Raw genomic sequence first — 13483 nt, forward strand, 5'->3', positions numbered from 1 at the left:
GATTTTAAAGAAACGCATTGATGTTTATGGTTAGGTTTGGTGCAACGACAGTGCTAAATCATCACCCGTTTGGCGAAGTAGGCTGTGATTCAATGAGAAATTAACAGCCACCGCATCGATTATATGCAACGCAGGACACGGTAGATAAACTAGTAATATTATCAACCATGTGTAGTTAACTAGTGATTATGTTAAGATTGATTGTTTTTTATAAGATAAGTTTAATGCTAGCTAGCAACTTACCTTGGCTTCTTGCTGCCCTCGCGTAACAGGTAGTCAGCCTGCCACGCAGGCTCCTCGTGGAGTGCAATGTAAGGCAAGTGGTTAGAGCGTTGGACTAGTAACCGGAAGGTTGCAAAAACGAATCCCCGAGCTGACTAGGTAAAAATCTGTCATCCTGCCCCTGAACAAGGCAGTTAACCCACCGTTCCTAGGCCGTCATTGAAAATAAGAATGTGTTCTTAACTGACTTGCCTAGTTAAATAAAGGTGTTAAAAATATATTTTTAAAAATCGGCCTAATCGGTGTCCAAAAATACCGATTTCCGATTGTTATGAAAACTTGAAATCGGCCCTAATTAATCGGCCATTCCGATTAATCGGTCGACCTTTAATTTGTACCTATGACTAGAGAAAGTGAAATACTCCTTGATATTAAAATAGACACAATAAGCTGCTAATAATTTAAAAAACGCAGGGCTATTGATACACTTGGCTACTCATTCATTGCAGCTGCAGCATGAGTAGAAGTAGAGAGAAGCGTGTTTTATGTTTTGTAATAGTGTTGAATAAAAACAGTCTTGACAGTGCTGAGTAAAAATTAGACATGAAGTCACTCAAAAAAACAGCAGCTCTTTGCTGTATTCTTTGACAGTCTTTCTCTGGTCATGGTTTTAAACGTTATGAAATCTCATGTAGGCTAGTATCAAACTTTGCTGTGGTTGTGGAAGCTGTAGGTAGGCACAGGGATTAGAGCTATCCGATTGGTCAGCGCAGTAGGCGCACTCGATTTAGCCACAGATCTCCCGGTCAGCTGGGTATGTGGAGTTTGTATTTTCAGACAAGATAAATTGTTTAAAATGGGAACACTTTGCCTACCCGGTGGGGCAGGGCACCTGAATCAAGTGCACCTACCACCAACAGTGCAAAATTAAGGCTGTTCTGAGGGCAAAAAGGGAGGGATGCAACTCAATATTATGAATGTGTCCTTAATGTTTTGTACACTCAGTGTACATGTAGCCCGCTTTCGAAAATCATTGATTCTGACTTACGCCACTTCTATGTTGGAGGTGGTCAGCCGCCATCAGAAAAGCCTGCCAGGGCGGTGGAGCGCCCTACACGATGCCTGTTTTTTGCGGTGTTCTCAGAACGCCTGCACCTGGTGCAATTGGAGGGCAAGCCCGACTGGGTCGCTCGGGCTCAGGCTGGGGACAAGCTCCCTCCCTCAGGAGTGGTGTGCCAGCGAGCTGTTAGTCCCTCTATTGGGCCCAGTACCCTTCAAAGGAAGCGTGGCTGGAGCCACCGCAGGCAGAGCCCATCTGCTGCCAGTGCTGGACGGGGACAGGAGTCGGACCGCTGGGATCGCCTTGAACGGAGAGCACATGCCCTGCGTCAGGAGGTTGATAGCTTCGATGGCGACGACAGCTGTTCCCTGTTGGCCAGTGATAGGCTGTTCCTGGGGGACAATGCTGGTGCTGTTCACCACCGTGAGTGTGGCTACCAGGCTGACAGGCCATCAGAAGCTGGCAGCGGGGCTTCATCGCCCCCCAGCAGCTCGAGAGGCTATGAGGAGCCTACTCATCTGGGTAGCCACTGCACTGGACATCAAACTGGTGGACAGTGATGACTCTCCATCTGTCTCCATCTCTGCTGAGTTCCGCAAGACCTTGCAGGAGAGCTGGGCCTCTGCCAGTGGACGCTTCGAGCAGAGACTGGACCATGGAGTTATGTTGCGGGCGCGGAGTCACTCGGCCTCCGGGAGTACCCGACCATGGACACCATGATAGCTGCCATGGTCCTCCCAGACCGGGAGATTATAGGGCAGAATCCGCGACTGAAGCTGGGAGCCCCCCCCCCGAGTCTTTGATGTGGACTCGAAAGCCACATATGGGTCCCTCTGCTCTCTTGGCCGCCTTACCAATGTGACCATGCTGCTGCAGGCCTACCCGTAGACTCTGTTGCCCTGGCTGCAAGAGGGCACAGAGGAACTCCTTCGGGAAGCGATGGAGTTGTCTCGCCTGCTTTCCCTGCTCCAGAGGGATGTGGCCCGCGCCAACGGACGGGCCATGGCGCAGGTGGTTTCCTCCCGGTGCCATCTCTGGCTGGCCCAATCCCATCTGCCAGCTCTTCTCCAGAGCACATTTGCCACTACCCCATCACCCCAGGGCTGACGTTTGGCCTAAGGCTTGATGACATTCTGGAGCAGATAAGGTTCGTAGGGACTGGGAGACCCTGAGATGTTCATGCCGCCTCCTCAGGCCCTGGGAAAAAGGCAGATGGACCTCGCCACCCACCTGCACCCGAACGACGGTGAGGTCCCTCTCTTGCCCCATCGCCACTTGCTGAGGGAGGACAGCGTGGAGGGGCACAGCGTGCGGTGGAGCAACAACCTGTCAACCGTCAACGCCATAGGGACGTGCCTGCGCTCGGTGCGCCAGAGAGGCGGGCCCCGGCAGGACCCCTGACACACCCTTCCCCGGCCTCAGCCGCTTCTCCCGGTCTCAAAGGGCAAAGTGGGAGGAGGGTGTGGAGTCCCCCTGGGTGTTGTCCACAATGCTCGAGGGGTACCGACTCCAATTCCGGTGCAGGCCCCTGTCCTTCAGGAGCCTTCATGTTACCACGGTGGCCAACCCCCTGAAGAAAACCCTGCGGCTGGAGATATCCTCACTCCTGGGGCAGGCCGTGCCCAGGGACCAGTGGTTTATGATGCTGGACCTGAGGGATGCGTACTTCTATGTTCCTGTTCACCCTGCTCATTGGCAGTACCTCCGATTCGCATTCGAAGGGACGGCTTACGAATTCATGGTTCTTCTCTTCGGCCTCACCTTGGCACCCCACACTTTCACAAAGTGCATGGACGCTGTCATGGCACCTCTCACGTCCCGAGGATTGTTGATCCTCAATTACCTGCACGATTGGCTGATTTGTGCCCCAAACACAAATCCAGTTCCATGCCAATGGGCCTGTTCCATCTCCGGCCTCTTCCCTGGATCGTGGACACAATTACTACAGCCCATTGGCTGGGATCTGTGGTGGCACATTCAACACAAGGTGTGGCTGCGTCCTGGACTCTACTGAGAGGAGTGCCCCTCATTGATATCTGTGTGGCGGCCAGCTGGGCTTCGTTCTTCTTGGCCAGGTCCCTCTAGCACCGACTACATCTGGTACGGGTATACCAATATATTGGAGTGAAGATTACGTATGTAACCACGGTTATGTGAGCTATATGGATCACTCCAATCCTCTACGGCAGTGGTTCCCAAACTTTTTATAGTCCCGTACCCCTTCAAACATTCAACCTCCAGCTGCGTAGCACCAGGGTCAGCGCACTCTCAGATGTTGTTTTTTGCCATCATTGTAAGCCTGCCACACACACAATATACAATACATGTATTACACATAACAATGAGTGTGAGTTTTTGTCACAACCCGGCTTGTGGGAAGTGACAAAGAGCTCTTATAGGACCAGGGCACAAATAATAATAATCAATAATTTTGTTTAATTTTAGAGTTCGTGTAATCCTGGATTCTGATCATTCAGGCGAGAAAAAACATCACCCAGATAGGCCAGTTGTGTGAGAAACTCGTCATCATGCAAGCGGTCAGACAAGTTGAAATTATGGTCAGTAAATAAAACTTTAAGCTCGTCTCTCAGTTCAAAAAAACGTGTCCATACTTTGCCCCTTGATAACCAGCGCACTTCTGTATGTTGTAAAATTGTTAAACATTTAAAAAGTGACCATTTTTAGATAAAATTATACTAAATATATTCACGTCACCAAATAATTGATTAAAACACACTTTTTTTGCAATGAAGGACCACAGTAGCCGCAACAGCACTCTGTAGGGTAGCACCATGGTGAAGCCGGAGGACAGCTAGCTTCTGTCCTCCTCTGGATACATTGACTTCAATACAAAACCTAGGAGGCTCATGGTTCTCACCCCCTTCCATAGACTTACAAAGTAATTATGACAACTTCCGAAGGATGTCTTCCAACCTACCAGAGCTCTTGCAGCATGAACTGACATGTTGTCCACCCAATCAAAGGATCAGAGAATATATCTAGTACTGAAAGCATAAACTACAGCTAGCTAGCACTGCAGTGCATAAAATGTGGTGAGTATTTGACTCAAAGAAAGAGAAAGACAATAGTTGAACAGTTTTGAACAAGAGAGGGATAGAGAGAGATTTGTCATTTTTTCACTTTCAGTTTCAATTACTTAGCTAGCAAATGCAGCTAGCTAGTTTAGCCTACTCAAACACCATGGTCAAACAGAGGGATGCTGTGTTAGCTAGCTGGCTATGACTATCCAACACAACACTGGAACTCTTCCAAGTCAATGTAAGCTTTTGGTTTCACTAATTTATTGCCAAGTGCTGAACTGCTTACTGACACTGTAACATTACTGCATTATTGTAGCGGGTTTACTAACGTATTAATTCTATAAGCTATGTTGACTATGACGTTACTTTAGCTAATATGGTGACAATGATGTAGGCTTTGTGTGGCGGTTATGATATGGTTTGGCTTGGAAAGGTTTTTTCGCCTGGTCACATACAGCTGATGTGTTGTGCATTGAAGTCCACAAGCGAAGGGAAAAGGTAAGAGGCGGAGAGCTTATAGATGCGAGAAGGAATACATCATGGCTGCTATGAAAGTGAACTGTATTTCTGCATGATAAGAGGTGTATTCATTCTACCGATTCTGTTTAAAAACGTTTCTTAAACAGAAGCAAACGGAACAAAACGGGGATAAACATACCTGAATTAGTCCAATAGAAACTCTTGTTTGCAACTGTTGGACTAATGATAACGCCCTAGATCGCCTAGATGCAGGCAAGATTGTGCATGGCGGTATTGAATGTGTCACTGTCTCTCCATGTGTCACTGTCAGTCGCCTCAAATGTTTCTCTCGACCTGTGGGCACCTACGTTGTAAGCTTCATTCATAGGCTAGGTTGTAGCAACCTCATGATGGGTATCGGGGAAAATGTGAGTATCATGTAGAAGCCTAAACCTATCGCTGTTACATTGAACTGGGTGAATGGAATATGAATGACAGTCATCCAATCTGCTTTAATGGAAATAAGGCCATGCTCATGATTTTTTCTTTTAATCCTCCCTCATCTTAAACGGCACTGACCGCTACTGGCGCCGGCGTTGCCCTCTTGGACTATGACCGTCCAAGCAACAAAACAAAGACATTTTGTGACTGGTACACTACATGCAGTCGTAAGGGTGGAAGCAAAATAGTACAAAATCTTATTTTCCGCAATAATAGAAAATCATCATCAGAAAATCGCATTCAACACTAGATGGCGCTACATCGACATCCTATCCTGTGATGAAGCTTTACATTTATCATGCACTCAACAGAAATATTTTTTATTATATTGGACAGAACAAGATTCATATTTCATAATCATGTCAACAAATATTGAATTACTACAAATCAGGTAGCTCTGTTTTATAAAAGTCATATCAATGTGGTGGTACTAGATTATGTTGTTTTTATTCCATTACATTTCTTACCTGTGTTTCCACCATTCAACACAAAATGGCAATATGGAGTGCATTAATGTAACAATATTCATTACACTCAGCTCCGTTTTAATTCCATCAGTTAAGGCCATCTGAATTCAAATCAAATTAATGAACTAATGAAAATCCTTAGAACTTATGAACTTATTTTTTAATTGCCTTTTATTTATTTATTCTTGAATTGAATGTCAATCATCACGTCATCTGAAATTAAATGGAATTGACCCTATGAGGACACCGACACACAATCATACATTGGGAATGCCTGTTTCCCTCAATTGCTCCTCGGTGATTATTTCCTGTAAAATGAGACAACATTCAGGGGAAACATGAACAATCAAGAGTTTGAAATGATACCGGTCGTCATTACAACAAGGCCTAGACGTCCTCACATTTCCCTTTTACCAGAGGACCTTCTCCTTTCTCTAACTAAGTTCCCAGCTGGGCCTCTTAGCTTCATAGACTGTGTCCAAAGGGCTGTGGTTAAAAGTAGTGCACTATGTGATTTCAGGCTCAACAGTATTCTTCAGGTAGAGATTAAAGGGGGTGAATTCATTTGAATTCTGAAGTATGTTATTGAGCTGCTCTAATGGGAAAGCAGAGGTAAATGACATGGGGATGTTTACCAGAATATTTACCACTAGAATATTCTGCAAAGAACATGGCTACATGTTTTGGGTTTAATTGTTTTGGTTGGTTGAATATACAGTATTAGGTTTCCAGGGGTATCAGTTTTGATCCAGACTTGTTGAAATGTTCTTGGCAGGAGGGAGAGGAAGAGAAGAGAAGAGAAGAGGGAGGGGGGTTGTAAGAGGCTGTGGAGGAGAAGGAACCAGTGGGACAGAATTGGTTGGTAATTATCTCTTGACATTTAGAGAGAGAGAAATGGGCGTCTCATAATTACCTCTGGACATTTGGATAGGGATGGGGCGGGGGGGTGAGAGAGAAGAACAAACACCATTGTATATACAACCTATATTTATGTTTATTTATTTTCCCTTTTGTACTTTAACTATTTGCGCACATCATTACAACACTGTATATAGACATAATATGACATTTGAAATGTCTTTATTCTTTTGGATTTTTTGTGAGTGTAATGTTTACTGTTAATTTTTTATTGTTCATTTCACTTTTGTTTATTATCTATTTCACTTGCTTTAGCAATGTTAACATATGTCTCCCATGCCAATAATGCCTCTTAAATTGAATTGAGAGGAGAGCGGTAGAGAGAGAGAGGGTCTCATTTTACACCCTCACCCCAGTCTCCCTCTGTTGCTGTGGTCCATTTGACTTTGATCTCTCACTCTGTTAAGCAACACCTTTTAAAGGGTGACAAATTGTATGGTCGCAGACTCACATGTATGATTGCAGACTAACATGCTCACTTCCCCTACTTTCCGTTATTGTTATATGACAAGTGAGTTGCTTGAATGTCATGACTTTTATTTTGGAAGATAGGATTTTCACTGGAGTGCAACCAAAGGGATGGAAAGAGCTATGAGGAAGAGATAGTGGCCTTTCTTCAGTTACTTACAATATATGTCTGTCATTTTGCAAACACACAAACATGTAAAGACTTGAAACTGTGTTCTGTTCCAGAAAGGTCTAGAACTTAGTTTCTCACAGAATTTAGGCCTATGTGTCAAACAAGAAACATTTCTGTGCTTTAAGGTAGCCTATTCTTTAATAGATTTGTGAATGCAATTAAGGCATGATTACAAATATTTATATATATTTTTTTAATTATTATTATATTTAGATCAGTAAAAGGGAGTGAAGGACTTGTACCCCATTGGCTCTATATTGCATAAACTTCTTTGAGAATAATATGATTTTTTGATTGATTTATTGATCTATTGTCAATATGCAATTTTTCTAATGTGCTCATTGATAAGAGCCAGTCCATGATAGGAAATATCCTCATATGGATGATTACCATGGGTCTATGATTGACATCACCCAACTCCGGATTTCTTATCTTGGTATCATCTCATTGCCCTCTACACTTCTCTCCTCTTTCTATAGGAGCTAACCCAACCCAGGAGCTAACCCAACCCAACCCATCTGATTTCACATTCCCATCTTAATCTTCTTTAGGATGGGATCCTCTTTAACAAACTTGACATGTTCAATAGGAGCTACTATATTCCTTTCTTATCCCATTACTCAATTGCCCAAATTCTTGATTTGAGGTCCACAGCCAGATTTACCCCGCTGGCGCCATTCAACTTCAAAGTGCAAGCATACTTTCTTAATAAGGGGGTATCTTCTTGCAGTTTGTTTGGCAATAAAAACCTACTCTATTCAACTTGCACGATATAAAAGTTTACACCTACTAAAAATGTATGTAACCTAGCTTACAAAAAGCAATATTATATCATGTAATAGTAATAGATCTAGCGTCTACATATTTCTGTAGGCTATTTTACGTTAATATACAGTCAACATTCTAGATTCTTCCACCAATGCTTGAGAAGAAGAAACAGGCACCTGGGTGGAGCGTGCTCATTGGTTCCATGGTCTTTGGTTCCATCGTGGGATTCTTGCTATTCATTACCACCCAGGGCGTGCGTGTCGCGCTTACGCCAAACAAGACATGAGCCAAAAAAGGGAGTGCGCCGACCAGATTGAATCAACCTCTCAATGAAAGAGAGAGAGAGAGGAGGCAGAGGGAGCAAACAGAGAGCAGCAAGCAACAGTGCCCAATCTGAGAGACAAAACACAGAGAAAAATCAGAAGAGCTGCAAACAGTTTATTTTATGGTTCTGCAAAGAACAAAATAATAATGTTGACTATCTTTTTTCTGTAATGATCGACTACTATAACAAACTATTTACATCAGAAATGGACCGTAAAATTGCAAACTTCTCTGGGATGTGGAAAATGAAGACTTCTGAAAACTTTGAAGAACTCCTTAAAGCGTTGGGTGAGTATTTTCACACAGCCACGAGAAGTAGGGGTGCTGAGAGTGCTGTAGCACCCCCTGAAAAATCTGAATTAGGCCTAAAATTATAAATATAAATAAAATCTGTTATTAAAAAAAAAAAATCTCACCTTTTCGCCTTTTAGTAGTATTAGCAGACTGATAAAAAAAAATCAGCATCTGGCTTTGGCAAAAAAGGTAATTTCTTTCAAAAACAAGGACATTTCTAAGTGACCCCAAACTTTTGAACGGTAGTGTATATCAAGCAGTGGAGGCTCCTCGGAGAAGGACGGGGAGGACCATCCTCCTCAGTGAATTTCATAAAAATAAAACATTTACATTTTTTTTGATACAACTGCCCTAAATATAATCACGGCACCAAATAATTGATTAAAACACACTATTTTGCAAAGAAGGTCTACAGTAGCCTCAACAGCACTCTGTAGGGTAGCACCATGGTGTAGCCGGAGGACAGCTACCTTCTGTCCTCCATAGACTTACACAGTAATTGTGGCAACTTTCGGAGGACGTCCTCCAACCTATCAGAGCTCTTGCAGCATGAACTGACATGTTGTCTACCCAATCAAAAGATCAGAGAATTAATCTAGTACTGAAAGCATAAACTACAGTTAGCTAGCACTGCAGTGCAGAAAATGTGGTGAGTAGTTGACTCAAAGAGAGAGAAAGAAAATAGTTGAAGACTTTTGAACAAATTAATTTCTTCCAAAATGAAGGAGAAGCAAGATATATAGATATATATATATAGAGCGAGAGAGATTTCATCATTTCACTTTCAGTTTCACTTACTAGCTAATGCAGCTAGCTAGTTTAGCATACTGAAACACTAGCTGGCTATGTCTATCCAACACAACCCTGGAACTCTTCCAAGTCAAGGTAAGCCTTTGGTTTTACAAATTTATTGCCCGTTGATTCTGTTGAAAAACGTTTCTTTAACAGAACTAAACAGAACAAAACAGGGATAAACATACCTGAATTTGTCCAATAGAAACTCTTGTTTGCAACTGTTGGAGTAATGATTACAGCCACTATCAGCTAGATGCAGGCAAGAGTGTGCAAGGCGGTATTGAATGTCACTGTCTGTCACATCAAATTTATCTCTCGACCTGTGTGCACCTACGTTGTAAACTTTCATTCATAGGCTAGGTTGTAGCAACCTCATGATGGGTATTGGGAAAATTTGAGTTTCATGTTGTAGCCTAAACCTATCGCTGTTACATTTAACTGGGTGAGTAGAATATGAACGACAGTCATCCAATATGCTGTAATAGAAATATGGCCATGTTCATTAAAAAAAATTGTCCTCCCTCGTCTGAAACGGCACTGACCGCCACTGATATCAAGCAAGTATTTTTATATTCCACAAGTACTATAAACTGTTTTGTACAGATAATTATCAGACTCAAGATACAAATTCTGGTAAACACTGAAATACATTTTTTTTTTTTTTTAAACGCTAAAGTAATGCACTGGGCCTTTACTAGTCCTGTATTAGCAGACCCATATAGACGTCATCAGCGCAGGCAAAATACAAATTCTGCATCCCCACCCCCAAACAACTTCCCGCGGCTATATATTTGCATACTATTTGAAGTAGTAGTAGACATGTCTGTAAATATATCGACTCAGATCATCATACATTCTGCAAATCACAGATGCACTTATTATTGCATTTGCAATTACCTTTTTTCAATCTATGGAGCCCTAGCCTTTGTCAAGGATATGTCCAAAATGTGTCAGAAATGTGGCAAAAAGGACCAAAGGCACGAAAAGACTAAAGCGTCCTGAGAAGCATCCCACTCTTGGCTATGGGGTGAAATGTTAAACCAGCTTGGTCTGTGGCCACATATACCACTCAAGTGTTTATACTTCTCTGTGCACATGTTTGGTTTTAATGGGGAATTCATTCATTATTATTTCCAATAATTTTCTTGCTTGATTTATTGTTTTAAAAGTCCTTTGTTATCCTTTTTGAGGCACCCATCCACCTACACATTCAGTCACCTAAACACACACACACACACACACACACACACACACACACACACACACACACACACACACACACACACACACACACACACACACACACACACACACACACACACACACATAGAAAGGCCAGAGGAGGGCCTTGGCATCTATTAAAATGTAAAGACAAATAGCCCATGGAGGAATGTTATATTTTCCCTCATTTCAAACCAAGACCTCATGAGATTGTAATTAAAGCCAGTGTAAACGGAACTTAACCCTGAAATGGGCCCCCTCAGTCAGCCGGTATTGAGACTAACATTCCCTCAGCACCCTGGGACTCCTCAACTAACTCGCTCCAGGGGTTTCTTTGTGGGCAACAGCAGTATTTCCCTTCAAAGATAAATTTTGCTCCAATGAGAAGGTTTGTCTGATTTTTATTCAGGGATAAGAATTTTACTTTGAATAGGCGAGAGGAATGAAAGTCAGTCTGATGTAAGATACTGTTATTTGTGTGTCAGGTCTACGCTACTCATCCCTTGAAGTTGAATGAATGAGAGCTCTGTCTGAGATCAAACCCTCCCTCTCCGCTGATGTCGTTCCCACTACCCATAAATCAATGGTTATGAATGATGGCTGTAATATGGCTTTTCATCACAATGGATGCATCCCAAATGGAACCATATTCCCTATATAATGCACTACTTTTCAAAAGCCCCATAGGGCCCCTGTTCAAAACTAGTGCACTATGTAGTGAATAGGGTGCCATTTAGGACACATCCAAGGTCTCCATTCTCCATCTACTTCTGTGATACCTTATTGATCCCCATGACCAGGTGTGAACGTGTTCGTCAGGAAGATAGCCGTGGCTGCAGCCTCCAGGCCTACAGTAGAGATCACCCAGCAGGGAGAGAGTCTCTCCATCCAGACCTCCACCAGCGTACGCACCACCCATGTCTCCTTCACCGTAGGCCAGTCCTTCAATGAGGACACAGTGGACGGACGCCCTTGCACCGTAACACTCCATTTCCACAGTCTTCATCTCTACATATGTTGCATGAAATATTTTGGTTATTTCTGTACGTGCATATTTTGCCAGTACTCAGTGTATGAAATCAGGGGTCTGTATAAGCATGTGGGGAAAAATCTGTGTGTATCTTGATATTTGTTCTATGTGATGGTTTAGTATTCTCATTTTCTTTATGGTTTGTGGAGGGCAGCAAACATAACGCCTAACAGACTTGAAGAAGCAGTAACATGCCGCAACAGTACTGAGTACCAAATGAGAAGCCTCAGGGTCACACACAGATCTACTGTGTTTATCTAGCCACTTCACTACAACATGCAGTGTCACTTATTAAACCCTTGCATGGGCCTTCTTCCTATGTCCTCCAGAGTACCCCTCGCTGGGAGACAGATAGCAAGATCAGCTGTGAGCAGACTTTGCAGAAAGGGGAGGGCCCTAAGACTGCCTGGACCCGTGAAGTGACCGATGATGGTGAACTAATTTTGGTAAAGCATACATTTCTATTGCCTACAAACAGTGATCCTTTAACTGTGTTTTGGGGGGGGGAAAGGATGTGTTTGATTTATCTGAGTTTTGTATTCATTTTGTTGTCATTTTCTTTCAGACAATGAGCGCTGGGGATGTTGTGTGCACCAGAGTATATCAACGAGAATGAAAGACTTTTAAGACTGTCAAACATTTCCAGTTTTTTTTATTTCTACCTACTCCTTTTGCTTGTTTAATCTTCCAGTCATTCAGATTGTAGTTAACAAGACGTCAGGTGTATGTGTTTTGTCAGACAGAGTTTGATTGTTGTGAAAGCCTTGTGCCAGTTTATTTTCATGTATAATGTTCTCGTAATAGCATGTAATGGCTTTGTAATGTTATCATTGTTCCTCCACAACTAAGCTGTATTTATTCTCAGTATAACGCATGAAAACCCTATCTGTATTTCTCTTCACAATGTCTTAGCGAAGCAACTGTAAACCATCCTCAAACTGTGTTGTTAAAACAATTATAAATGAATCATGTATTTCCAAAACCTGATTTTATTAGCTTTGTGAAACTGATTTAAACCAAGACCTTGACCCAGCTGTTCTGGCTTTCTCGCTCCGTACCACCTCCTTCTCCCTTCTTTTCTCCTTTCCCCCTGCCTATGATCTTTGTATGCATCCTTCCCTTGTTTTTCGTCCCTCCCGGCAACTTGCCCTCTCCTTCTCTCCTCCACACCCTTTCCTCTCAATCCTCCTTGTCCTCTATGTGCTCTCTTTCCTCATCCCTCACCCTTTGTCCATTTAGAATTTTAAAACTCCCAAAGAGAATCCATATTTTATGAACACAACTGTGTCTGAAAGACATTTGGCAAGAACAAGGGGAAAAACTGGGAGTGGTAGGGAAAGAGTGAGTGAGGGACTATAAGAAAATAATTTCATATTGAGAACGGTACTATTTCCTCAGCTTTCGTTCCCAGCTGTACCTAATTACAGTATGAGCTCAATAAAAGGTTCCCCACCCCCTCTTCCGTGGACTCGGCCCGCACCCATTTGCAAAGGGTAAAATTACTGCCTCTGATTTGTGTGAGGACACTTTGCTCTCCCATTCTCCCACATACCTCTGAACTCGACAGCCAAAACAAAATACAGTCACACCTAAATAAACACTCATACTTGGGAGGACAGATGCTGTTAGAAAATAATGGATTGAAGAATGGATTGAACAGACTCCAGAATCCAGCTTGCTGTGAAATACAGTGCAGGGTCTCTCATGCACTTCCTGAGGAGAGAGAACACTTACTCGATCAAT

General features: G+C 43.0%; 1 protein-coding gene across 2 annotated transcripts; it reads left to right on the forward strand.

Moving 5' to 3' along the window:
* Positions 1-8301: 8301 nt before the first annotated feature.
* On the forward strand, positions 8302-12722 carry LOC139554730 (cellular retinoic acid-binding protein 2-like). 2 transcript variants are annotated; one of them, XM_071367805.1, is made up of 4 exons: positions 8302-8688; positions 11511-11689; positions 12070-12186; positions 12306-12722. In XM_071367805.1, the coding sequence occupies exons 1-4, from the start codon at positions 8406-8408 to the stop codon at positions 12354-12356; spliced, it is 630 nt and encodes a 209-aa protein (XP_071223906.1). In that variant the 5' UTR covers positions 8302-8405; the 3' UTR covers positions 12357-12722. The 2 variants fall into 2 exon arrangements, with proteins under 2 accessions (XP_071223906.1, XP_071223907.1); XM_071367806.1 differs by lacking the exon at positions 8302-8688 and adding an exon at positions 9165-9579.
* The last annotated feature ends 761 nt before the right edge of the window (positions 12723-13483 follow it).

Source organism: Salvelinus alpinus, chromosome 26 (genome assembly GCF_045679555.1).
Source record: "Salvelinus alpinus chromosome 26, SLU_Salpinus.1, whole genome shotgun sequence".
Lineage (NCBI taxonomy): Eukaryota > Metazoa > Chordata > Actinopteri > Salmoniformes > Salmonidae > Salvelinus > Salvelinus alpinus.

Coding starts and splice junctions, on each gene's coding strand:
- LOC139554730 (XM_071367805.1), top strand. CDS start 8,406: ATGAAAGAGAGAGAGAGAGGAGGCAGAGGGAGCAAACAGAGAGCAGCA. Junction 8,689..11,510: donor AGAACTCCTTAAAGCGTTGG/GTGAGTATTTTC, acceptor CCCCATGACCAG/GTGTGAACGTGTTCGTCAGG. Junction 11,690..12,069: donor TGGACGGACGCCCTTGCACC/GTAACACTCCAT, acceptor TATGTCCTCCAG/AGTACCCCTCGCTGGGAGAC.